A 23,903-nucleotide genomic window follows, 5' to 3' on the forward strand; every position below is an offset into this window, starting at 1 on the left:
CGGCCCCTGTCTCCCACGGAGCTGGATGTTGTGCCTGGTCCTAGCACACTCGCTCGAGAGGGGCCATGCCCTTTCCCAATGGGGGACACAAACTCTAAGCATCCCCCTTTACATACATAGAAATAGCATCAGAGAGGGTAACTTGCCAAGGGCCCACTGCAGTCAGGAGCCAATACCTGCACTGGGAACCACCACAATACAATCATCAATGCAATAGGGATTAGATTAGAACAATCATGAGGTCCTGCTGTCCCTGTGTTTTGGGGGCCCTGCCCTGCAGCTGGCAGCCTCACCCTCAAGTCTTTCTCTTCCGTTTCCCAGTCGCTGGGTAAGGGCCCCTACCCGCCTGTGGCGCAGCCTGAAGCAGGCCTCCGCACCCCCAGTACCCCAGGGGCCCCGCCTGCACTAGCTCTCACTGGGGCTGGCCGCTGGGTGAAGGGCCCGGGGCTGTGTGAACTAGCAGTGGAAGCTTGCCTCCCCAAGTCGCACTGTCAACAGCCCGAGGGACAGCCACAGATTTGAAGGAAGATTTCACTGGAGATTCGTGGCCATCCACCCGCAAAAACCAGCCCCTCTGCCCCTGGTGACCTGCGCCCTCACCCGCACCTGTCACTGAGTCTCCCCCCTACTTGACCACACTGCCCAGAGGTTTCTGAACAACTAACAGACCAACTAAATTACTTGTCCAAGTTCCTCCAGACCACACGCGACTAGGCTGGGGCTCAAATCTTGCCCAGGTCTGGCTGCTGCCATGAGCCCCTTCGAGGCGAGGCCTGGAGGAGGAAGCCCAGAGCAACGGGAGAGAAAAACAGCCGTGACATCTCCTTCTCCCCTTGGCTGTGGGTCAAGGGCCACCTTGGCCGACCCCACCTTTGCCCTTGGCCCTGGTCTCAGCTCAGCCATGGGCACAGCTGCTGCTGTCCCAGGAGGGCCTGCTCTGGCACATCCTACCCGCCCTGGCACATGCTCAGGAAAGGGACTGTCACCTCAAGGTCCCCAGATAACAGTCCGGTGCACAGGGATAAAAGGCAGGGCCTCCCAGGCTGGCGTCCTACACCTCCCTGACTGGCATCATGACCTTCCTCTGGCTCCTCTCCTGCTTCGGCCTCCTGGGCTCAGCCCTCGGTGAGCACCTGGGCAGGTAGAGGCCGGGAAGGCTGTCCCGGGCCCTGGGGACGGGCCCTAGGACCGCTACTCCCAGTTCAACCGTGCGTGGTGACTTGAGGCTGGCGAGTCTACGCCCCTCGGAGCTCACCAGCCCCATCTCTACAATGGGGACCCCGGAAAGATTGGGTCAGACCAGCCAGTGTGAGGCCCCAGGGAGGAGGGCGTGTCCCTAGGGCTGACCAAGGCCTCACACCTTGTGCAGGCCACAGGGAAGACAAGTCCAAAGGGACAAAAACTTCTCTGAACAGTCGGTGATGACCAAACAGACTTAGACAGTGAGCAGGTAGGCAGCCCCCACCAGCCCTTCTGGGCCCTTGAATCCAACCCTTTAAACTCTTGTTTGCTGGGTGCTTACTATGTGCCAGGAACAGAAAAGCTTCCTGCTTTTCCTGCTAACTCACCTTATATCCTTACAGCCACTCTGTGAGGTTAGCACCTGTATGGTCCCCATTTTGCTGAGGGGAAGACTGAGACTCCGCGGTTAAGCTAGAAAATGACGGGGCCGTTCCAGCCAGAGCCCAGCCTCCCTGCCAGGCTTTGGCCCCGCACCACCGCACCCAGCCTGCTGGGTTTCTGGGCTGCGGCACAGCAGATGGAGAATGGAGAACTGGGGAACTGCTGGGCAGTGGGGCCTTGGCCTCCACCTCTCACTCCATACTCCCTCCCTCGCCCAGGCTGCGGGGTCCCCGCCATCCACCCCGTGCTGAGCGGTCTGTCCAGGATCGTCAATGGGGAGGACGCTGTCCCCGGTTCCTGGCCCTGGCAGGTGTCCCTGCAGGTGAGGGGGATTCTGCCCGTGACTGAGGGACACACTGGGGTGGTGGGCGCGCTGGGGCTGCTGGGGTCCGGCCAGCACTGACCTACCTCCCCATCCCCTCCAGGACAGCACCGGCTTCCACTTCTGCGGGGGCTCCCTCATCAGCGAGGACTGGGTGGTCACTGCCGCCCACTGCGGGGTCAGGTGAGGGCCTGGGGTCCCTGGGAAACCCTTGGGGTAGGAGGAGGACCCTTAGGACTGAGGATTAGTCCTATAACTCCACTCCTCAGTTTCCTAGTTTGGGAATATAGATAAAACTCAAGTCTTGCTGGTCTCCCAGGAGTGACTGGGAAGGAAACACATGGCAGGCTGTGGGCACAGCTGTTTCCAGGGCAGCTGCTGATATTCTGAGCTCCGTACCACACAGAGGCACGCACATACACACACGTGCACACACATGTACTCACACTCATATACAAGCAACCTGCACCCCCAGCAGGGCCCCACTACCTCAGATCCGGAACCCCTCCTTTCTCTGGCCCTCTCCAGAACCTCCCACCGGGTCGTGGCCGGTGAGTTTGACCAGGGTTCAGATGACGAGGACATCCAGGTGTTGAAGATCGCCAAGGTATGGTAGTCCCGGGATCCACGTGGCTCCAGGCAGCGCAGGCCCTTGGGAGTTGCAGCCTAGGCTAACTGGGCTGGCCCAACAGGTCTGAACCGCCCCTGGGCTCAGGGGAATGGGAAGGGAGTCCCAGCTTCTCCCGGTCACCCCAACACCCCATCATGATGGGGTAAAGTAGAAAGCAGGTTGTGCAAGTTTCCATGCAGGGACGGGCCTGGGCCTCAGGCTCCTGTGCCCACAGAAGGACTTGCTGAGCTGAAGAGGCCATAGTCCAGAGAGGGGACCGAGGCGACTAGGGGGAGCCCAGCCCTGTGTCCATTTCTTCCCAGACCCCAACTGCAGCTGTCGGTCCCACCCCACAGGTTTTCAAGAACCCCAAGTTCAACATGTTCACCATCAACAATGACATCACCCTGCTGAAGCTGGCCACCCCCGCCCGCTTCTCCCAGACCGTGTCCGCCGTGTGCCTGCCCAACGCTGCCGACGACTTCCCTGCCGGGACTCTGTGCGCCACCACCGGCTGGGGCCTGACCAAACACAGCAGTGAGTGGTCCCCCGGGGTGGGAGGTGGGGCTGCGGGCAGGGAGGAGCTGTGGTTGCTGACCACCCACCCTGCCCTTCCAGATGCCAACACCCCCGACAAGCTGCAGCAGGCCGCCCTGCCCCTTCTGTCCAACACCAACTGCAAGAAGTTCTGGGGCAACAAGATCACTGACCTCATGGTCTGCGCCGGTGCCAGTGGCGTGTCCTCCTGCATGGTACGGCTTCCTGGGCTCGCTTTGCACCCCTTCCCTCCTAGCCTGGGGCGGGGGGGTTCGGGCAAAAGCCCAGACCAGGGGCTTGGGCAGACAGGAAATGGAAGTAGCGGGCAAGCAGGCAGCTTCCTTTCTAGGACCCGCCCCTTTCATGCTGGGCGTTCCCGAGTAGTTGGGAAGGCAGGGCTCCTGGTGGATCACTGAGGACCAGGGGCTCCGGTCTGGAGCGTCTACAAGGCAATCTCACTGATGCTGGCGTCTGAGCAAACGGCACCTCCTGGGGGTGCGCTGTGCGCACCCTGGGCAGTGGAACATGAAGCCCAAAGGGCTCCAGAGGCAGCACCCCCTCCAGTGACTGCCCGGCAGCCAGCACCACCCTTGCTTTCCTGTCAATCAAAGCAGCTTCATGAGCCTGTTACAGAACCCTGCCCCAGGGGGTGGCCCAGACTTCCAGGGGTGCAGACCACAAAGGAGCTGCTCAGGTTTCTGTCACAGCCTTACCAGCGCTGGCCGGCCACGTCTACTGGCTGTCAGGCCCCAGACTGGGCTCTCAGAGCAACACTGGCAGGCCTCTGGGCCAGGCCACCTGGGCTGCCAGATCCAATGCCTTCTCCTCCCACAGGGCGACTCTGGCGGCCCCCTGGTCTGCCAGAAGGATGGAGCCTGGACCCTGGTGGGCATTGTTTCCTGGGGCAGTGGCACCTGCTCCACCTCCAGCCCTGGCGTGTACGCCCGTGTCACAGAGCTCATGCCCTGGGTCCAGGAGATCCTGGCCAACAATTGAGGCTCTGGCCCCGTCCTGGTCTCCCGGCCAGCCCTGCTCCCACAAAGCTTCAATAAACCTGTGAAAAACATTGATGGTGTCTGTCTGCTATTTTGGGGACTCCGGGGCCCCACTCTGCTTCTGAACTTGAGCTTTCATTGGGCCAGGCTGCAGGGGGTTCCCTGGGATGGTCCCTCCTTAATCCCAAGAGTAGGCAGGAAGGGCACAGGTAGATGAATGGGACCCTGGCCCCACGCTCTCACCTTGGCCGCGGGGTCCTCACCATCCACCCTGTTCAGTGTGCTCAGGGCCCGGCGACAGTGAACGGCATCCGGAACGTGGGCCGGCTGCAGGCCCCACGCACCACGGCGGCCGGAGTGTGTTCCCATCGCTGGCCGCACGCACCGTGGTTCCAGGGACCCTCCCAGCAGTGGCCCCTGGCTGTCTGTCCCAGGCCCACACTGGAGACACAGGAGGGGACCTACCACTCTCAGGGTTGACAAGGGAGCTGCTGCCCTTTCCCACCTGCTTCTGTCCTGTTAAAGAACCAAGGAGAGCCCTGGCCTGGGCAGAACTTAGGACACAGGGGGAAGAAAAGGCAGAGCCAGCAGCCAGGGAAGGGAGACCAGGCCCAACTCCCAGAACCCGAACCGGGCCAGGACATCGAACTCCCAGCCCAGACTGCATGGCAGGCTGGACGCAGAGCGCTCCCCAGCCTTGTATCCACGAGCAAACCTCATGCCACCTCGCAGGAAGCACCTGGCCTTACCTCCCCGGACCAGTCCCGTTTCTGTAGGTCTTGGTTTTCTTCTGCTGGGACCCTCCCCCTCCCGAGAGGCCACCCCTCGCCTCAGTGAGGGCCTCCTCAACCCACCGCTCCTACCCTGGGTGACCACGGGCGGACACACCGCCTTCCCACCCGCGGGTCCTTTTGCCTCTCACATCTCAGGAAGCTGCTTTTCATTTTTAAAATTTTATTTAAATGTAGACTATTAGTCAAATGATTGGAAAATCAATAATGAAAAATAGTTTTTTAGGGTTTTCTCCTGGTGCTGAGAAGGAACACACCACAGCTACAGTGACCCCTGGGAGGACACAGCTCCCAAGGCCGCACGGGTCGAGGGGTCTCAAGGGGTCTGAAGGCTCCCGCCCGCGGCCGGCGTCGGGCCCTCCCGTGGCCTGCAGTGTGCTCAGGGGAAGCCCCCAGCTGGCTCCTGCCTTGGTTTCGGGGGCCTACTTCTGCTGGGGCTCCTCTGAGCCCACCTCCTGCCCTGTCACAAGTATGTACAAATCCCCGGACAGTCTGAGGCACCAGGCCTGGGTGAGCTGGGGGTGCCTGTCCCCACGACTACAGCACTGGCCTCTTGGGGTCGCTGCCCTCCTCCCCGCCTCCATCCCTCAGGTCATCAGTGCTCAGGCGGCTGCCAGCTGGCCCAGGACCCGGCGGAACTGCTGGGTGCTGTGGCCCAGCTCCTTGACCCTGTCCACCATGTCCTGGGCAGCGGTGGCCGACGGGTACTGCAAGGCGGCGGCCTTGGTGGTGGCCACGATGCCACGCAGCAGCTCGCACAGCAGGTTGCTGTAGTGAGTCACCTGGCTGCGCACGTCGGCCGCCTTGGCCTGCCGCGACAGCGTGTCCCCGATGAACACCAGCTTGTGCGCGCTGAGGATGACGAACTTGCTGTGCGCCACGAAGATCTTGGGCGGCTGGTTGGTGGCCACGGCGGTGAAGAAGGCGTCCACCGCGTTGGTGAGCGTGGTCAGGTTCGCCTCGCACTGCTCCAGGTAGAAGAGCAGCAGCTGCCGGTCCGAGGGCCCCAGGCCGCCGGTCCGCCCTGGGGCCAGGGGCTGGGCCGGCGTCCAGTTGGTCAGGTCGTGGTCTATGGGCCGTGACACCTCCTGCTCCAGCCGCTCAAACTGCTTCAGCTGGGGAGAGAGAAAGCAAAGTGAAACCGCAGGCACAGAGCCAGACGGGACACAAAGCCGACGGCGGCAGGGACCAGGCCTCCTCTGCTGGCGGAGCACGTAACCTTAGCAAATAAGTATTTTGTCCTAGGGGTTTGCCAAAAAGCTTCGCCAACCTCATTTATGACGCCATGTCTACAACATTTTTTAAATAATGATAGAAACAGAACACAGGAGCGCTGCAAGGGGAGGGGCGTCTCTCGGTCCGGGGGCTGCCCCCAGTCAGAGCGCAGTCAGTCGTGGGGGAACCTGGGAGGGGCGTGTCTCTCGGTCCGGGGGCTGCCCCCAGTCAGAGCGCAGTCAGTCGTGGGGGAACCTGGGAGGGGCGTGTCTCTCGGTCCAGGGGCTGCCCCCAGTCAGAGCGCAGTCGTGGGGGAACCTGGGAGGGGCGTGTCTCTCGGTCCAGGGGCTGCCCCCCAGTCAGAGCGCAGTCAGTCGTGGGGGAACCTGGGAGGGGCTGCCCCCAGTCAGGGCGCAGTTGCAGGGAACCTGGGAGGGGCGTGTCTCTCAGTCCAGGGGCTGCCCCCAGTCAGAGCGCAGTCAGTCGTGGGGGAACCTGGGAGGGGCTGCCCCCAGTCAGAGCGCAGTTGCGGGGAACCTGGGAGGGGTGTGTCTCTCGGTCCAGGGGCTGCCCCTAGTCAGAGCGCAGTCGTGGGGGAACCTGGGAGGGGCGTGTCTCTCAGTCCAGGGGCTGCCCCCAGTCAGAGCGCAGTTGCGGGGATCCTGGGAGGGGCGTGTCTCTCAGTCCAGGGGCTGCCCCCAGTCAGAGCGCAGTTGCGGGGAACCTGGGAGGGGCGTGTCTCTCAGTCCAGGGGCTGCCCCCAGTCAGAGCGCAGTTGCGGGGAACCTGGGAGGGGCGTGTCTCTCAGTCCAGGGGCTGCCCTCCAGTCAGAGCGCAGTCAGTCGTGGGGGAACCTGGGAGGGGCGTGTCTCTCGGTTCAGGGGCTGCCCCCAGTCAGAGCGCAGTTGCGGGGAACCTGGGTGACAGCTACACAGAACTGCCCTGCACTCTCTCTGCAACTTCCTGTGAATCTGTAAATGTTTCCAACTGAAAAGTTAAAAGAAAATGTCCTTAACATATACAACATATAAAGATTCAAATACATCAAGCAGAAAAAGTTAGGTAGCCATCACCTAGAATCCCATGTACCCAAAATAATTGGTTAAAATTCAGGTAAATGATCTTTTAGAACTACACGTTAAAGTATTTGCAGATGAAATCATATAACATCTTCAAAATGATCTGGGGTAAGGGGCCAATGAAACAGGATTAGCTGCTGTTCGAGAAAGGCTGAGGTTGGGTGAATGGGACCTGGGGGACTGTTTTCTTCAATTTTATACATATATTACATTTTTCATAATAAAAAATTTAAAAAGCCAAAGTAAATTCACACAAAAAAATGGTGACTATTTTTCAATATGTTTTCCTTTGAACATGAATTTCATTTTTCCTTAGAAAACTAGGAACACTATATATAATATTTTATCACCTACTTTTACCACTGACAACAGGTCCTTCATTTCATACCAGTGAGTTTGTACAAAAGATCACGGTAAGAGGGAAATTTCCCTTAGCAGTAGCCCTCGCCTGAGAGTCACTGGTGTGACCAACATGTCACACCAAAGCTGGTTCTGACCAGGGGACTCAGTGGCTGTGACCAGCTATGCATAAACTCAGAGACAGACAGGTTCTATTTTATCCAAAGTGTCAAGCCTTAACTTAATTGGTAAAACCAACATGAAACCTAACACCTGAAACCAATTTTCCCTCTCTTAGCTAGCTATGTTGAGCTTCACCACTCAGTTCTCTTGTCTAGTAAGAGAATATTCTCATTTTTGTTTTGTTTTGAAGTCTAGTGGGTCTTTAACAATTCTTTCTTTTTTTAAAGGTGAGAGGAGGGAAGACAGGCAGACTCCAACATGCACCCTGACCGGGATCCATCTAGCAACCCGTCTGGGGCCAATGCTCTGCCCACCTGGGGCCACACTCACAACTGAGCTATTGTTAGCAGCTGAGGCAGAGGTCCCACAGAGCCATCCTCAGCACCTGGGCTGATGCACTCAAACCAATCAAGCCATATCTGCTGGGGGGGGGGGGGGAGAGAGAGAGAGAGAGAGAGAAAGGAAAGAGGGAAGGGTAGAGAAGCGGCAGGATACTTCTCCTGTGTGCCGTGACCAGAAATCAAACCCGGGATGTCCACACGCTGGGCTGACACTCTACCACTGAGCCAACCAGCCAGGGCCTGACAATTCTTAATAGCTACATAGTAGTCTACCATGTAAATGTTCATACTTTATGCAACTAATACTCTACTATTAGATGGCTGGGGGGGGGGTGTTCATATTTTTCACTGATATGAACTTACAATGGCAAGTCAATGGAGACTCCATATATGGCATATATAATTACTAACATTTATTCCTTTACTGAGCATGTTCTATGTATCAAAGGCCTTCAAGCATTGTACTTTTTAATTTATTGACCAATTGATTTTAGAGAGAGAAAAGGGGTGGGTGGAGAGAGAGAGAAACATCGATTTGTTATTCCACTTACTTAAGCATTCACTGGCTGATTCTTGTATGTGCCCGGACCAGAGATCGAACCCACAGCCTTGGTGTATCGGGATGACAGACACTCTAACTAACTGCGCTACCTGACCAGGACTAGCACTGCACTTTATTTACTCATAGTGCTCACACTACCCTGAGATGGATACAACAAGATCCCCACTTCACAGCTGGGGAAGACTGGCTTTGAAAACTGTCCGTGTGCTCCTGGCCTCAGGGCCACCCTTCCCCGCGCTGGGGGAGGTGGGGGAGAGAAACCTCGGATATTTGTGTTTATGTTGTGCTGGTCTATACTTCAGAATAAAACTCCTTTAGGTTTTGTTTTTTTTTAACAGTCTTTTCCAAGTGATCCAAAATATGAAGGGAATTCTGTTTGCAAACAGTATTTATAAAGAAAATTGGGTACTAGGCAAATGTTCAACAGTAGATACTGTATGACCTTTAGAAATAATTTATGAGGAATGTTTAATGCCATGGAAAAATGCTTGAGGTAAAAGCAGATATAACTGCTCACAAAGTAACATGTTAAACACTCCTCTGGGTAGTTTTTTTCTTCTGCTTTTCTATACTTCTCTGTATGTGTGCTCTAAAATGTCTACACAATTACTAATAATAACGTCAACCGAACAAACACAGGGGGACAGTCATGCAGCTGAGTGGGGACTGCCTGGCAGGGGCCCAGAGGCACAGCCCGGGAGACAGGCTGAAGGCTGGCCGGTGTCCCTGACAGACACGGAGCCTGCACTGGGAGGAGCCGGGAACCTGAGCGGCCTCACCTGCTGCAGCTCCAGCTGGCCCTTCCCCTGCCGGGTGATGTTGCCCTTTTCCAACAGCTCCTTCTGAGTCTTCTCAAACTCTTCCTTCCCCTGGAGGGGAGACACAAGGACTGGGCTGAGCCAGAAGTGCCACAGGCAGGTGGGCGCAGTGACATGAGCAGCCACAAGGTGGCGCTGCACGCTGCACCTGGGCTTGCACGGAGGTCACCAGGCCCAGCATCAGGGCAGCTTACTGGGGAAGCAGCTCTTCTGGCCAGCACAGGAAGGGGTTGAGCACTCTCCATGTGCCCATAGCCATCCTCCCTGCGCTAATCCAGTGCCAGGAATCACACCCATGCCCAGCCCTAGGCATCTAGGGCCTGCTGACCTGACCTGTCTCTGACCCCTGGGCCTTGGCACCTGCTGGCTCTGTCTGGAATGCTGAGACCACACGGCTGGCACTCAGGTCTCTGCTCAGAGGCCCACCCCTACCCCATCTTCCCATCATCCTTACTTATACTCCTTTGTCTCTGCTTATACTTCAGACTCCATCTTCCCAAACAGATAGCCACCTCTGCCCTGGTCACCAGAGAAGCCCACCCCTGCAGGCGCTCAAGAGGCATTCCTGGCTGGCACTGCCAGGACTCGGGTGACAGGATGCACTGGCCCAAAGGCCTGAGATGGGGAGAGGAATGGGCTTCTGGGGGCCACCTGGATGGCCTGGAAAGTCAAAATGAGAGGAAGGCACAGAGGGACTCCCGGAGGCCCTGCTGGGACCAGCTCCTCCTCTGGCCACAGAGCCCTCTCTGTGTGGGAGAGGTGAAGGCCCCATGACAGGGGCGGGTAAACCAGGGCTCAAAGAGCCTGGCAGGGCAGACACCCACCTGCAGGTGCACATAGTCGTAATCCTCCATCCAGCCCCCCTCACTGTTCTCATACTGCCCATCTGGCGAGTCCTGGGAGGTGAACTTGGGGGGTGAGGGCAGAGGCCGGGACTGGATGCTGCTGGCCTTGTCACTGGGGTTGGGGTGTAGGGAGCCACCCCCCTCAGGCCCTGGGACAGGGGCCTTGGTCCGTCTGAAGAGCAGTGAGGCATTGCCATGCAAGAAAGAGGCCAGCTGCTTGGTATCCTCGGGCACAGCCCTTGAGCAGGCCACCAGGCGGTCCAGGTCTTCAGCAGTGGCCCCCTGGCCTCCCCGGCTACTGTCAAAGGTCTGACCATGGGCCACCAATGTCTGGTACACGTCCTCCATCTTCTGCAGTTGCCGGCTAAGCTTGGCATGCAGCGTGCGGTCAGAAGTATGAGCAGCGTTGCCCACGGCACTGCGGGCAAACTCCAGCAGCTCATGGACGGCCCCCTGGACAGCAGCCACGGCAGTCCGTAGGTCCTGCACCAGGGGCTCCTGAGGCTCGGCGGTGCTACGCCAGCCCCCACACCGGCTGGCACTGCCAGCCACGTCCAACAGGTGGGCTACAGTGGTGCTCACACCCTGCTGCAGCCGGGCCAGGGCCTCCACGGCCACCTCCAGCTCCAGGGGCTCGCGGCCTGGCACCGGCGCCTCTAGGGAGGAGGCCGACTGGCTGCTGCGAGTGCTGCCCGTGCTGGAGGCAGACAGGCGCTTGGCATCAGCTGGAGCCTCTCGCTCAGCTGGGGGGGGCACCACGTACACACCGTCGTCGGCCACGCTGCTGTCAGTCATCTCAGGAGGAAGAACCCGCTCACGGGGAACATCGTAGAGGGTGCTGGGGCCAGGCCGCCGCAAGCCAGGGGGCACATCGTAGAGGTCCGGGGCGGGGGGCGGCACGTCATACACGTCCTCGGCTGGCGGCGAGTCTGGGGGGGGCACAGCGAGGACCAGTGGATGGCGGGTTGGGTCAAAGGGCTTGGCCTTGGCGAAGGCAGGGGGCACGTCATAGGTTTCCTCACGCAGTAGCGGCCCATCAGGGATGTCCTTGCTCACCGATGGAGGGACATCATACACCTGAGGGGCCAAAGAGTGGTCAAGGCTGCATGCTCTGCCGACCGGAGCCTCCGGGCTGGACCCAGTCACATACACAGACACAGCCCAGCCCATCTGCTCACCACGAGTCTCATCCACACAGCTTAGGGTTAAGGGCCCAGCTCTGTAGCCAGACCCGAGCTCAAAAGCCTGTCTCCACTGTTCACTAGCTGAGTGACCTAAGGCAGGTGACTCAACCTCTCTGTGCCTGTCTGCTCACCAAAGATGGGGGGAGCTCCCTCACGGGTTTGTTGTGAGGATGACGTAAGTAAATTCACTGTGGAACTTCAGACAGTGGGAGAGCAGCTGTCACACCACGCCACCACCACCGCCTGTGACTCTACGCTGTGGCAGGCACCTGGCTGAGCTATCTGTGTGTTACAGCCAGCGGAGCGGACGACACCCTGGTGTGCCGAGGTCCTCATTTGTGCCTGATATGCCCTCGTAATTACCGGTCACTCCCCTTTTGCTCCCAGAAGTGTCCCAGTTTGGATGACAAATTCTGTATCACCTTGCAGATGCCCTGTGTGTTCCTCTCGAGCCCCCAAGAGGAAGGCCCTCCCTGGGACCTCTGAACGAGGAAGCTGAGGCTCAGAGAAGCGCCCATCACAAAGCAAGTAAGGGGCAGAGGCGGGGTCCGCAGTCAGGTCTTGATGCCCCCAGCCCTGTAGACATAGCCCCCACCCCGGGGCACACATTCGGTCACACCAGAGTCCCGAGCTCGGCCAGGACTCAGCCCACGAGGCCCCAGCGCCCGCCGACTGCTCACCGCGTGGTGGTTGGACGGCGGCAGGCTCTTCTCCACACTGGGGGGCACGTCGTACACGTCCAGTGACGGGTCCCAGCCATTGGGGCCCTTGACAGCCATGGGAGGTGTGTCGTATACCTGAGAGGAGAAGGTCAGTGACATAGGTGCCAGGGCCTCCTGAGGGGATGAAGAAGCAGAAACTCCTCAGCACCCACCCCAGGAACCCCCTACCCTGGCCAGGGCCAAGACAGCCCAGCTCCGAGGAGGGCCAGGCTGAGTCACCCCCCACCCCAGCCCCAACACCTACCTCCTGGCCGTACTGGGTAGGAAGCAGCCCTCGGACAGGGGGCACGTCGTAGATGTCCTGGGGCCCCGGGCCCAGCAGGTGGCGCGGGATGTCGTACTCGTCCTGCTCTGGCTGGGAGGCCTCAAACACATAGCCCTGCCCCACGCGGGTGGGCACCACCACCTAGGGACAGATGGCTGACTGTCACTATTAGCACTGGAAAGCCAGCTTCCAGGGTCCACCCTTGTATTCTCAGGGGGACTCCACTCCTCCAGGTAGGGTATCCCCCAAGGGTGGGCTCAGAGGCCACTCAGAAGCAAGGGCTTTCCCATCCCCTTGCATTCTCTGCCCTTTCTTCAATGCAATGCAATGCTTGCAACACTAGGACCCCCAGGGCTTGTCCGGAATGTTGGCTCTAGCCAGGAAAAGGAAGTGTGGTCTCTGCAGCTGGAAGACCCAAGTTCACGAGAGGGTCCCTACGGGCTGGTGGAGGGTAGGCCACCCTTGAGGGGGTGCCCTTGCCTCTGGGCACCTCCCACTGCACCCGACTCAGAAAGGGCTGCCGGAAAGCGGCTGTGCTGGCTGCAGGGCCCAGCAGCCACCTTTCAGACCCAGGACAAATGGAGGCGGTGGTGCCGGGCTGGTCCCAAAGGAGGTGGCCTTCAGGAGATCCCAGCAGACAAAGCCTGGGGCCTCCAAGGAGGGGCTGGCCTGGAGGAGCAGCAAACAGCCCCCTGCCCCCCTCTCCACCCTTCCCCCCACATCCTGCAGACTCCTGAGGACAGTGACAGTAAGGACTCCCAAACTTCAGGGTCAGTTCTCAGGCAGAGGGAGGGGCAGAGTGTGGGTGAGGGAGTAGCCGAGACTAGAACCAAAGCCCCCACTCCCATTCCCACAGGGACCTGAGACCACCCCTCACCCAGACAGGGAACACCGGTCCAGAGAGAAGGCCAGCCCCTTTCCCTCCCTGGGGCCTTCCCTGGCCAGGATGCCGAGCGGCGAGCTGCCCACAGCCCTGCCTGCAGCACCGGGCCTGTGGGAGGCTCAGCCTGCATGGGGGCTGGCCCTAGGCTAGAGCCCTGCCGGCTCTCCAAAGCCTGCTTGGGGCACGCCTCCCACAGGCTCCCCACTCAGCTCTTCTCCCGCAGAAAGGCCTTTTGTTCCCTAATCAAAGGGGACGTCTGGGACAGGGCTGACTCGGGCCCTCCCCACAGATGGCCCTGAATGCAGCAGGGCGGAGGCAGGGCCTGCCCCAGGCTCAGCGCCCCGAGTCCTGTGTCCATGCTCGTCCAGTCCCCAGGACTCAGACAGCAGGCCAGGAGCAGCGAGCCTTCCCCAGAAGCACAGGTGCCAACACTCTTCACCAACCCAGGGCCTGGCAAGGTCTGCTGCCCAGGCCTCCCCTGCCCGCCTCAGGGCAGCCAGTGTGGCAAAGCGACACCGGCTCACAGGCAGGTTCCCCTTCGGCACCGGGGCATTCCGTAGGGCATCCCTGCCCACTGCCCCCCACCCCAGCGTGTCTGGGAGAGGAGTTGGCGGCCCTCCCCAGACTCATCTCCCTCCTTGAGCCCCAGACTTGCGTCTCCTCCAGAGCTATTTTTAGACACTGGAACCTGCCAACAGCAAAGCAGGCAGGAGGGAGCTGGCGGGACGTGGCAGGTTGGCGGGGCCTTGAGGCGAGGTCTGAGGCACCCCCAGGCCCTGCTGGCCTCCAAAGGGCAGCTGGGGACCGGGCCTCACGAAGAGGGGTATGTACCCAAGCCACGCTCAGCCTCCCACAGGTGAAAGAGAGCAGGCAGCACGGGCGGAAGGGCTCTGGGCGCCGGACTCTGACCCCGGGCTCTGGGCAGCCGGCCACTCCTGCAGCTGAGCTGGTGACAGTAAGCAGCCATACTGGCCAGCTAAAGCTTTCCCAGTAGAAAAAAACAGTAAGGCAGCTGCCAGTGGGGAAAAGCTTGTTAGGAAAACCAACTCCCCAGAGCTGCTGAGCCCACTAATCACATGCTGCCCTGCTCTGCTCTGCACCTGGGGCCCCATTAGCAGGACCAGGAGGCCCCTGCGGACAGCGACACAGCCAGAGTCCGGGAGGATCCACGGATCCCAACCCAAGACCCCTATGTTCTCTCACACACACTTCTCAACAGTGCAGAAGACAGACACAGAAGCAGAGAAAACACACAAACCAACCGCCAGACGCACACCCAAAGATAGGGCGGGCAGTGCAGGGCGCTGTCAGGGCATCACAGAGCAGGGACGGTGTGACGCTAACGGCTACCAAGGCCCAGTGAAACAGGACAGGCCGCCTGCCCGGTTCTGTCCATGTGCCTGATCACCTCCAGGCAGCTCGGCTGCCAGACCCCCCTTCTGCAATGTCACTGGCTCACATGGGACCCAGGCTGATTGCCACCCCCCCCCCGCCTCCATCCAGAAGCAGTTTCCTCCTCTGAGAAATGGAGCAATACTGGAATGCCGTGGGACAGAGTAGATGACCATCTAACCTCCCGTCGAGACTGAGGGACACACATGGGTCCCCTGGCTCCTGGTCCCTCCAACGACCCAGCATCAGGAGCCTGAGGAAGAGACAAAGCTCCCAGAAGGGACAGGACTGAGCTCAGCTGTGTCTCCCTGGCGCCTGATCCAGTGCCACAGCTGTTCCCGCAGGCACAGCTGCAGCCCCTGACCCAGAGACTCAACCCACAAATGACCTCACAAAAACACCTCCCCCCTGTGGTCCCTACTTACTTCTGTGATCAGCTTCCTAAAGCCACACCCCAGCCCAAAGGGTGCTAATGTCCTGGGGTGGCCCTGAACTCTCTCTAGCCACTCTGCTCCAGGCATCTAACCCCTCCTAACCACTCGACACACTTGGCCGGGTGGCATTTTTGGTGCCTGGGTCCCAGCCCCCCAATCAAAGTCCTGGCAGGTTTCCTCCGCAGGTCAGCCAACCTCTACCGCTCAAACCAGGAGGCTGTTTCCCTGTCTTCTGAGCGGGAGGATGCAACTTACGAAAGCACAACCTGGAAATGTGGGCACAAATGTGTGCACACCAAGATGTCTGCTGCCTTGATGTTTGTAACCGCCTAGAGCCCACCCCCACGGGAGGAGGCAGCAGAGCAAGATTCCAGCAGCAGTCACAATCATGTTTAAGGACCCAATAAAATGCTTTTGAGGCCCTGGCCGGTTGGCTCAGTGGTAGAGCGTCGGCCTGGCGTGCAGAAGTCCCGGGTTCGATTCCTGGCCAGGGCACACAGGAGAAGCGCCCATCTGCTTCTCTACCCCTCCCCCTCTCCTTTCTCTCTGTCTCTCTCTTCCCCTCCCGCAGCGAGGCTCCATTGGAGCAAAGATGGCCCGGGCGCTGGGGATGGCTCCTTGGCCTCTGCCCCAGGCGCTAGAGTGGCTCTGGTCACAACAAAGCGACGCCCCGGAGGGGCAGAGCATCGCCCCCTGGTGGGCAGAGCGTCGCCCCCTGGTGGGCGTGCAGGGTGGATCCCGGTCGGGCGTATGCGGGAGTCTGTCTGACTGTCTCTCCCCATTTCCAGCTTCAGAAAAATACAAAAAAAAGAAAAAAAAATGCTTTTGATACCAACCTGATATTGGATTTACAACCTCAAAATGCAAAAGTATGTTTACAAATCTGTGAAAAATAATAGAAAGTATGGTAGACAAAATATGCAAAATTTCCCAGTGATTACCTCTTGATTGGGGCAGCTCATGCCTAGGCTTTTTCACACATATGCATTTTCTATGACAAACAAGTATCACTTCATGATCATGAAATGAAAGCAGACCCAATCGAAGCTGCCCAGGCCAGGTCCAGTGAAGCTTCTTGGGGCAGGGCAACTGGGCTCCAGCCAGGTGTGCCCAGAAGCCGTCTGAGAGCAAGCCCCTTGGGGCCGGGGGAATCGAACAGGACCAACAACCAAACTGTGGGCTTGTGTCCAAAGCCCAGAATGATGGTCTCACTGCTGTCTCCTGGCCCACAGGACTTCCACTGCCTGCCCGGCCTCACCGATGCCCAGGACAGGCCTGCTGCAAAGACCAGGAAGGGAGTGGAAGGTAGGGGAAAGGGTGTGCCTCTCTGGGGTGGGTGGGTTGGGGTGGTGTGCGTGCATGCGTACGCGTGCATGTGTGTACACTATGGCATGTCCAAAGAAAGGGTCACCAGCTAGGCACTGCTTGCTGCCACCTCCACACAGGACAGTGGTCCACTGGCGGGCTCTGCCCTTCCCACTAATGATACTTGGGAGCAGCCTTAGTCTGGGCTACCCCAGCCCAGCACGGCCCGCTTCGGCCACTGGCCCATCTCTGGCCAGGCAGCTGAAGGAGCCAGAAGGTAGGGCAAGAAGAGGGAGCCAGTGACCCAGGGTTCTTTGGTGGCCAGTGTCCCCTTGGTGGACTAGCCCCACCTTTAGCCAGCCAATGACCTCCAGGCAGGTCTCCTGGCTGCCGAACTCTGCCCTATGGGAAGGGGCAAGTCTCCTACCTCAGCCTTGGGCTGGCTCTGAGGACAGGACAAGCTCAGTGCTGTGGAGTGAGTGTCCATTTGGCTACAACCTCTCTAGACACAGGCTGCCCTGGATTAGACACGGCACAAAAACAAGGTTGGACCTGGGCCCAGGGAAGCTGATCCCACCACAGTCCAACTGCTATGCCCACTACGCATCCTCCCACCAGGGCCTCCCCAGTCACACCACCCACTGTGGTCTCCCTCAGAGGAGGGGGGAGCCGGGGCTGAGAAGCCTGGAAGGGCCTCCCCACTGATGTGGGCCAGGTGTCTCTGGGTCCCCCTGGATAAGCTGTAAAAGGTGAACAGCTATGGAGAAGATGGGAGAGCTGAGTGTGCCCACTCTGTCCTCCTCCATGTTGCTGGGACTTCTGTTTTCAGGCCTCAGCTAACCCCACTGCCCCAGCTCCTGAAAGGATGTACGCATGGGAAGACAGAGGCCAAAGGTGAGGAAATGTTGCCACAGCAGTCAGCGGGGCCTGGCCTCACTCTTTAGTCCTGCCTCCTTCCTGCGGGCAGGCAGACTGGGGGATTGGGGGGCAGAGCCTTCCCTGGCCCAACATCCCACTGGCAACAGCTCACAAGGGGCTTGAACCAAATGCTCTCTCAGGGCGACCCTACACTGACAACCCCACAGGCACTGTCCTCCCCACTGTGCAGGAGTCACAAACAGGTCACCCTATAGGCGCCCACAGGCTCACGAACATGCCCCAGAAGAGAAGGGCTGGGTACCTGTGGGGCCAGGGATGGCCAGAAGATGTGCTCCACCTCCCCCAAGGGGCTGACACCCCCAGAAGACCCCAGGTACACAGCGGCTGGCCTCTCCCCTTTGTCCCTCTCCCTTCCTGTCGGCCAGGGTGTGGACATGCTGGCTGGAACTCACGTGGCAACCACTCTGGTCCATGAGACCCAAACCCTACATCGGGGATATTAGAGCAATAAGATGGGAGGAGCCATGGCCCCTGATGGGCGTGGAGGTGCTAGGTCAGCCCCGCACTGCTCACCTCCAAACTGAGGTATGTGAGAAAAAACCACCTCCCCTTTTGTTCAGCCCATTCTTCTGGGTTTCTGGCCACTCTCCCCTGGCTGCTGCACTGTGCTCCATGCTCGACTGCTCCCCTTCAAGTGCCACCCAACACTCCCAGCCTCCCTCCCGTTCCTGGGCCCCTGCCCCAGCCTGCACCCTTCGATGCTCCCAAACTCCCCCGTGGGCAGGACCTGACTAGGACATGGGCTGGCAAGTCACTCCTACTCAAAACCCTCCGCCTTCAGTGAAGCATCCAGGTCTTAGGTGGCACCACGCCCCCCCCCAGAAGTCTGTCCCCAGCCTGCTGCTCCGACCTCACGTGTCCACCCAGAATACAGAAACATTTCAACACTTCCAGGCCTTTGACAGACTTCGTCCTCCGCTGGTGACACCCTCCCACTGGGATCTGTCTGCTTAAGTACACCTCAGGGTCCAAGGCCAGTGACAGGTCTCCTCCCTGGGCTGGCCCAGCTTGTTCACACCCGTCAACAGCAGCGGCAGAATGGATATATTCTCTAAACATTCACCTCCCACCTTGGCCCCAAATCAAACACACAGCTGCTGCTGTAGCCCTAAAGAACCCAGGGGTGTTTAGCTGGGCCCTGCTGGGCCCAGAAACTGGGGTCTGGGCAAAACCCACCAGGAGGGCTGCCAAGCCTTGCCAGGTGGCCTTACCTTTGCCAGTGGCTTCGTCCCCTCCCAGCTGCGTGCGTCCATGGATGGGGGAACCTGGTAGATGTCATGCCCTATGCCAGCAGAAGGTGGCACCTGGTAAATGTCCTGGGCAGAGCTGCCAGGCCCTGGAGGCACCTGGTAAAGGTCTGGGGCTGGGCTGGGGAATGGGTGATGGGGCATCTGCTTTGAGAACGTGGACGCCTGCTTGGCAGGGGGAGACTGGAACTGTGGGCTGGACCCGGGGGCTTGATAGAGGCTTTGCTGAGTCTTGCTGGGGGTGGGCACCAGGTAGACACTGTCAGACTGGGGTGGGTAAGTGACAGGCAGCATGGGTGTGTACTGGGCAGCCGGGTTGTGGAGGCCAGCCTGGGGTGAGGCTGAGGGGGCAGGAGGGCCAGGGCCGGGCCCCGCAGGCTTCTTGTCGTGCATGCCCACCAGGATCTTGAGGCGGTTCCCGGGCACGATGCCTTGGCGCCCATGCAGCGAGCAGAGCCACCAGCCGTCCAGGCCCTGTGTGTCCCGCTCCAGCACTGTCATGATATCGCCCTTGCGGAAGGAGAGTTCATCTGGGGACTCGGCCACGTTGTCATAGAGGGCTTTCGCCAGCACATTCTGGGGAGAGAGGACAGAGTGGGCATGAGGGCAGGAAAAGTGTGGCCTTGGCTCTGGGAAAGGAATGAGTAGGGGTTGGCACTATCCTGGCACCTTGGTCCTACAGCCCCCAGCAGAAAGGCCCAGCTGATCCTGGCATTTTTTTTCTAAATGGGTCTGGAAAGCACCCCAAAATCCTCTAAACTGCAGCCACCATCTATGCTCTAAGGATGGCACTCGAGATACTCTTAAAAACCACGCCCAAAGTCATACTGCAACCTGGACCAACACCAGGGTGAGCAACAGTAATGACAATAATGGCCACCACGTTCTGGGAAGAAAACAGGATGCACACCCTCCCTGCTCCAACTCACCAGTCCTGCTGCCCCACCAGTGCAATCAGACAAGAGGAAAAGGCCAAAGACGGGGGCGGGGGGGGGGGGGCACAGGGACAAAACGGTCACCATCTGTGTAAACCCCAACACACTAGAAGAATCCGTGAGAGATGAGAATGAAAAGTCATAGACTAGATAACACCATTAACAACAAAAGCTACAAGTTACCCAGGTCCCAGGACTTAAGCAAAGACTGCAGAAGACCTCAGAGAAAGAAATGTTTCCATTCTGTCAAAGAGCTCAGGAAGAAACCTGATAAGGAGGGAACGTGTAACAAGTTCATGGTGGGATGACTAAGCATTATAAAAAACCAATTAGTCTAAGTTTACTTAATAAATTACGTTTACAATCAAAGTGCCAGCAGAAACTTTTCTGTTGAACAATCTGACCAAAGGAAAAGAATCCTTCTAGAATTAAATACAGGAGCAGAGGCCCAGGAATAGGCAGGTTAATTCTGAAAATGAAACATCAATGGGCACTCCCCCTCCCAGGGGTGAGAACATGTCACAACTTGACGCCAGTGGGTGGCCCAGGAAGCAGAGGGCTGGGCAGAGCTCGGGAAGCGCCCTCACTGTGGGGAGCAGTGGGCCTCCCAGGTGGAGGTGGTGCTGCACATCATTGGGGAGGATGTGACAGCAGCATAGGAGAGATTAGAAAACCTCACTCTGTAGGAAGAAGAACCCACTTGAACATTTGCCTCACGTTATAAACAAAGAAGAACTCGAGACCGAGATGTGCAATGTACAACTCTGGGACTAATAAGAGAGAACAGTACGGGAGAACATCTTTGTGATCTTGAGATGGGAAAAAATTGTAAAACAAAATCTCAAAAATAAAGATCCCACCCTGCCTGACCTGTGGTGGCGCAGTGGATAAAGCCTTGACCTGGAAATGCTGAGGTCGCCGGTTCGAAACCCTGGGCTTGCCTGGTCAAGGCACATATGGGAGTTGATGCTTCCAGCTCCTCCCCCCTTCCCTCTCTCTCTGTCTCTCTCCTCTCTCTCTCTCTCCTCTCTAAAATGGATAAATAAAATAAAATAAAAAAATTTAAAAAAAAAAAAAAAAAGATCCCACCCCAAAGCACAAAACATAAGGTGATAACAATAAAAACAGACAGGGTGACAGGTCACCAAGTGACAAAAGAGTAATTAATTTACAATCTGGAAGTGCTCCTACAAATCTGTAAGAAAAAGACAAGAACACCGACAGAAAATCAACAAAATACGAAGAGTGAATTTTTTGAGGAGAAAAGCAAATGACCAAGACCGTCACAAAGAATGCTCAGGGTTCCAGCTGGCAGACTGGGACACATCTGCGACTCTGCCCTTTGTGCCAGCAGGTGCCCAGGTGTCTGGTGAGGCCTGTCAGCCACACCCTCCCGAGTTAGCTAACAGGAGCGCTGCAGCCTAGAACCCTTTACTGTAAATGTTATAAACATCTACAAAACAAGCCCATGCATTTTTCACAGACACTTATCCAGGGAGATTCCAGACACATTACGTTAGCATGGGTGCTTCTGGAAGAGGGACGGGAATGAGACACACCAAGAATAAATAGGAAAAATAAAGCAAAACCAGGAAGGGCAGCACCCTCCATCCCGCTCCGCTGCGGTAGTTGGAACAGCCACCAGAAGGGAACACTGCTACAGGTCCGTTAGTCAGCAAACCCAGAGCAGGGACATGGGCTCCACGTGGACCAGGCACAGGAGAGGCCCTGGGGGAGGCAGTGGGGTCAGAGGCAGAAGGACCACAGCACTGGCGACACTTGAGCCACAGGTCCAGCACCTCACTGGCGGTAGGAAATCCGGGGGCCAGGAGGCCCAGTTTTCAGCCCTTGGACCCTGATACCACTGTTCACCTTGCACAGGTGCCAGGCTCAGGCTGGGCCCAGAATGATTACAGAAGGTCCCCCCAACCCCTGCTGGAGAGCCAAGGTCAGTTCCAAGGAGCTAAGCAGGTGTCGGGGGAGGACAGGCCAGCAGAGAGCTTGGCAGGGTGCAGCAGCAACCCAGGCCTTTAGCACGGGGGAAGTCAGGTCTGCGAAGAGGCCAGCGCCAGGCCAGCACCAGGCCAGCTGGGCTCCGGCCCCACCAGCTGGGCCTCTGCTCTGGTTGCCCTCCTCTGAGTCTCCTGGAGTCTGAGGACACACAACCTGGGCTAGACCCCTGACTTGGAAATGGGGCCTGAGTTCTGGCCACCCAGTAGCTGTGTGACCTCCTCCACCTGGGCCCAGTCTCATGCCCAGGGCTTCATCTCCAAGGAGTCAAGCAGGAGCTGGAATTCCAGGCAGAAGGAAGAGCCACTCCCCCTCACACTGAAACAGGAAGTGGGCGTCCCTCTGAGCTCTGTCTCCCCCTGCTTGCCACACTGAAGATTAGGGAAGAGTAAAGATTTAGCATCAGCAAGGAGAACCAGTGGGGCGGCCCAGGCCAGCAGCATGTGCTCCGGGCCCTCAGACTGCATGCTCAGACCTTGGGGACCATCAGCTGGGAGCCCATTTCTTCAGAGTAGCTCAGAGCCCCCAGCCCCAGAAAGGGCCAAAAGCAGGAAAGTGGGGAGCCAGGAGGAGCAAGACCCAGGGCAGTCCAGGCAGGTAGCTCTGAGCGCAGGGAGGGCAGAGCTAGCGGAGTCACTCTAGCACCAAGGTGAGCACCAGGGCAGAGGCCCTGGAACTGCTGACTGCTGCAAGGCCAGCCACAGAGGGGTGAGCACAGTCACAAACACATGGAAGTATAAACTATGCCTCTATAAAACGTCACTCCATCCTAAATAATAGAGAGAGAGTAAGAATAGCAGTGTTAATGTTTGAGATGATTCGGAGACGTTTCTCCTCTTGGTTTTTCAGAATTTTCAATCTGTATTTAACAAACAATTCTTGGCTTTGGGGTTAAAAAAATACAAATCCTGAAAAAGAAAACAGTGGACTAGCTCCTAGGCTTCAAGGCAGAACAGGGGCTGCCCTGCAGCCCACTGGGGCTCAGGGGCCCCAGCCCCAGGCTGCCTGCAAGAAAAGTAAGTTTCCCAAATATGGTCTGAGGCCAGCCTCAGGGAATCACATCCCTTCAGAGGGCGGGACACCCGGGCCCCCTCCCCCAGTGACCCCAGAACACAGAGCCACCCCACTGGGTCCCCCCCAGCCCCTGCCCTGGTGACCACAGGAAGTGCCAGCAGAGTGAGTCAGAGGAAAATTCCCCTCTGGCCCAGTCAGAGGGGGCGGGTGCAGACAGAGGGGACTGCCCCTAGGAGGCCCCTCACCTCTCAGGAGGAGGGCAGCCCCGGGGAGGCTGGCAGATGGGCCTCTGCCTGGCCCTGCAAACAGGGCTGGGCACTTAGGGAGGCTGGAGGGCTCTGCTGAGGGTAAGGTCCAGCAGGGGAGGAGGAGGGAAAGCAGAGAGAGTCCGCAAGGGCCCAAGAAGCTACTGGAACCACGTGTGCAAGGCCAGCCCCCACCCCCTTGGAGTGAGCTCTCGTAGCAGTCAAGGCCAACTGGGGCTGCAACTGTATAGTCTGGGGCAGCTGGAGCCAGGCTGGGAAGGACCTCTTGGGCTGGGCACGTGGCACCGGGCGCCTGGCACCAGAAGCTCCTTGCCTGCGTCAGCTGGTGCCCCTGCCCCAGAGGCAGCCTCTCCGTAGCTGTAGAGTCCTGGGCACTGCTGGCACTGAGCAGTCCAGCTGGCCGAGCACCCGCCCCTTTGGGCTTCTAAGCTCCCAGCTGCTCAAGACAAGCTTCTCTTTCCTCCTCTCTCACTCAGCAGTAGCTGAGAAAGCTCAGGCCGGGTAACCTCAGGCAAGTCCCTTCGCCTCAGAACACCCAGACCCCTGTGAGAGACAGCAGAGGCCTAGCTCTAGCTCAACCAGGTCCCATCCACATGGGGCTTACATCCATGGGGCAGACAGACACCAGCCAGCTTGCCCGGGCAGGGGGCAAAAGTGTGGGGCCAAAAATACTGTGGGACAGGGCTCCTGCATATAGGGTGGTCAGAGACGGCCTCCCCAGGGAGGGAGCATTTCAGGTGACTCATGAAGAACGAAAACTAGGCAACCACGAAAGCAGCCAGGGAAGGGGAGGGCCATGAGCCAAGGTACTGGAGCAGGTCGAGGCCAGCGGGGAGACGGGCTAAGGCCCTGGACAGGCAGGCAGGCCGGCCGGAGGCAGGCACACTGCAGGATGAGGTGGAATGCTGCATGGAGAGCCCAGGAAATGCTTCCCAAATGGTGGCACTCCATGGCCAAGCCCAGACTGAGCTCTGGACATGGTCCCCAGGACCCAGGGAACTCTAGCTAGCAAAAGAAGCCAGGTCCCCCAGATCCTGGCTTCCCAGC

The 23,903-nt window shown here is 58.5% G+C and overlaps 2 protein-coding genes across 4 annotated transcripts in view; one reads left to right on the forward strand and one right to left on the reverse strand.

The window, feature by feature from the left end:
- Positions 1-968: 968 nt before the first annotated feature.
- Positions 969-4,158, forward strand: LOC136381096 (chymotrypsinogen 2). 2 transcript variants are annotated; one of them, XM_066349445.1, is made up of 7 exons: positions 970-1,125; positions 1,842-1,945; positions 2,049-2,128; positions 2,474-2,552; positions 2,912-3,092; positions 3,174-3,307; positions 3,927-4,158. In XM_066349445.1, exons 1-7 carry the CDS (start codon positions 1,074-1,076, stop codon positions 4,086-4,088), a joined length of 792 nt encoding a protein of 263 aa, XP_066205542.1. In that variant the 5' UTR covers positions 970-1,073; the 3' UTR covers positions 4,089-4,158. The 2 variants fall into 2 exon arrangements, with proteins under 2 accessions (XP_066205543.1, XP_066205542.1); XM_066349446.1 differs by lacking the exon at positions 3,174-3,307 and having other exon boundaries at positions 969-1,125.
- An 866-nt stretch (positions 4,159-5,024) lies between these two features.
- The window catches only part of BCAR1 (BCAR1 scaffold protein, Cas family member), a 40,280-nt gene continuing 21,401 nt past the window's right edge, over positions 5,025-23,903 (reverse strand). For both annotated transcript variants that reach the window (XM_066349418.1, XM_066349417.1), the window contains exons 2-7: positions 18,596-19,207; positions 12,411-12,572; positions 12,125-12,241; positions 10,240-11,337; positions 9,377-9,466; positions 5,025-5,993 (exon numbers count right to left, since the gene is read on the reverse strand). In XM_066349418.1, coding sequence (XP_066205515.1) covers positions 5,481-5,993; positions 9,377-9,466; positions 10,240-11,337; positions 12,125-12,241; positions 12,411-12,572; positions 18,596-19,207 — 2,592 coding nt within the window. In that variant the 3' untranslated portion in view covers positions 5,025-5,480. The remainder of the gene's footprint in view (positions 5,994-9,376; positions 9,467-10,239; positions 11,338-12,124; positions 12,242-12,410; positions 12,573-18,595; positions 19,208-23,903) is intronic.

This window comes from Saccopteryx leptura, chromosome 9, assembly GCF_036850995.1.
Source record: "Saccopteryx leptura isolate mSacLep1 chromosome 9, mSacLep1_pri_phased_curated, whole genome shotgun sequence".
Lineage (NCBI taxonomy): Eukaryota > Metazoa > Chordata > Mammalia > Chiroptera > Emballonuridae > Saccopteryx > Saccopteryx leptura.

Coding starts and splice junctions, on each gene's coding strand:
- LOC136381096 (XM_066349445.1), top strand. CDS start 1,074: ATGACCTTCCTCTGGCTCCTCTCCTGCTTCGGCCTCCTGGGCTCAGCC. Junction 1,946..2,048: donor CCTGGCAGGTGTCCCTGCAG/GTGAGGGGGATT, acceptor CATCCCCTCCAG/GACAGCACCGGCTTCCACTT. Junction 3,308..3,926: donor GTGGCGTGTCCTCCTGCATG/GTACGGCTTCCT, acceptor CTCCTCCCACAG/GGCGACTCTGGCGGCCCCCT.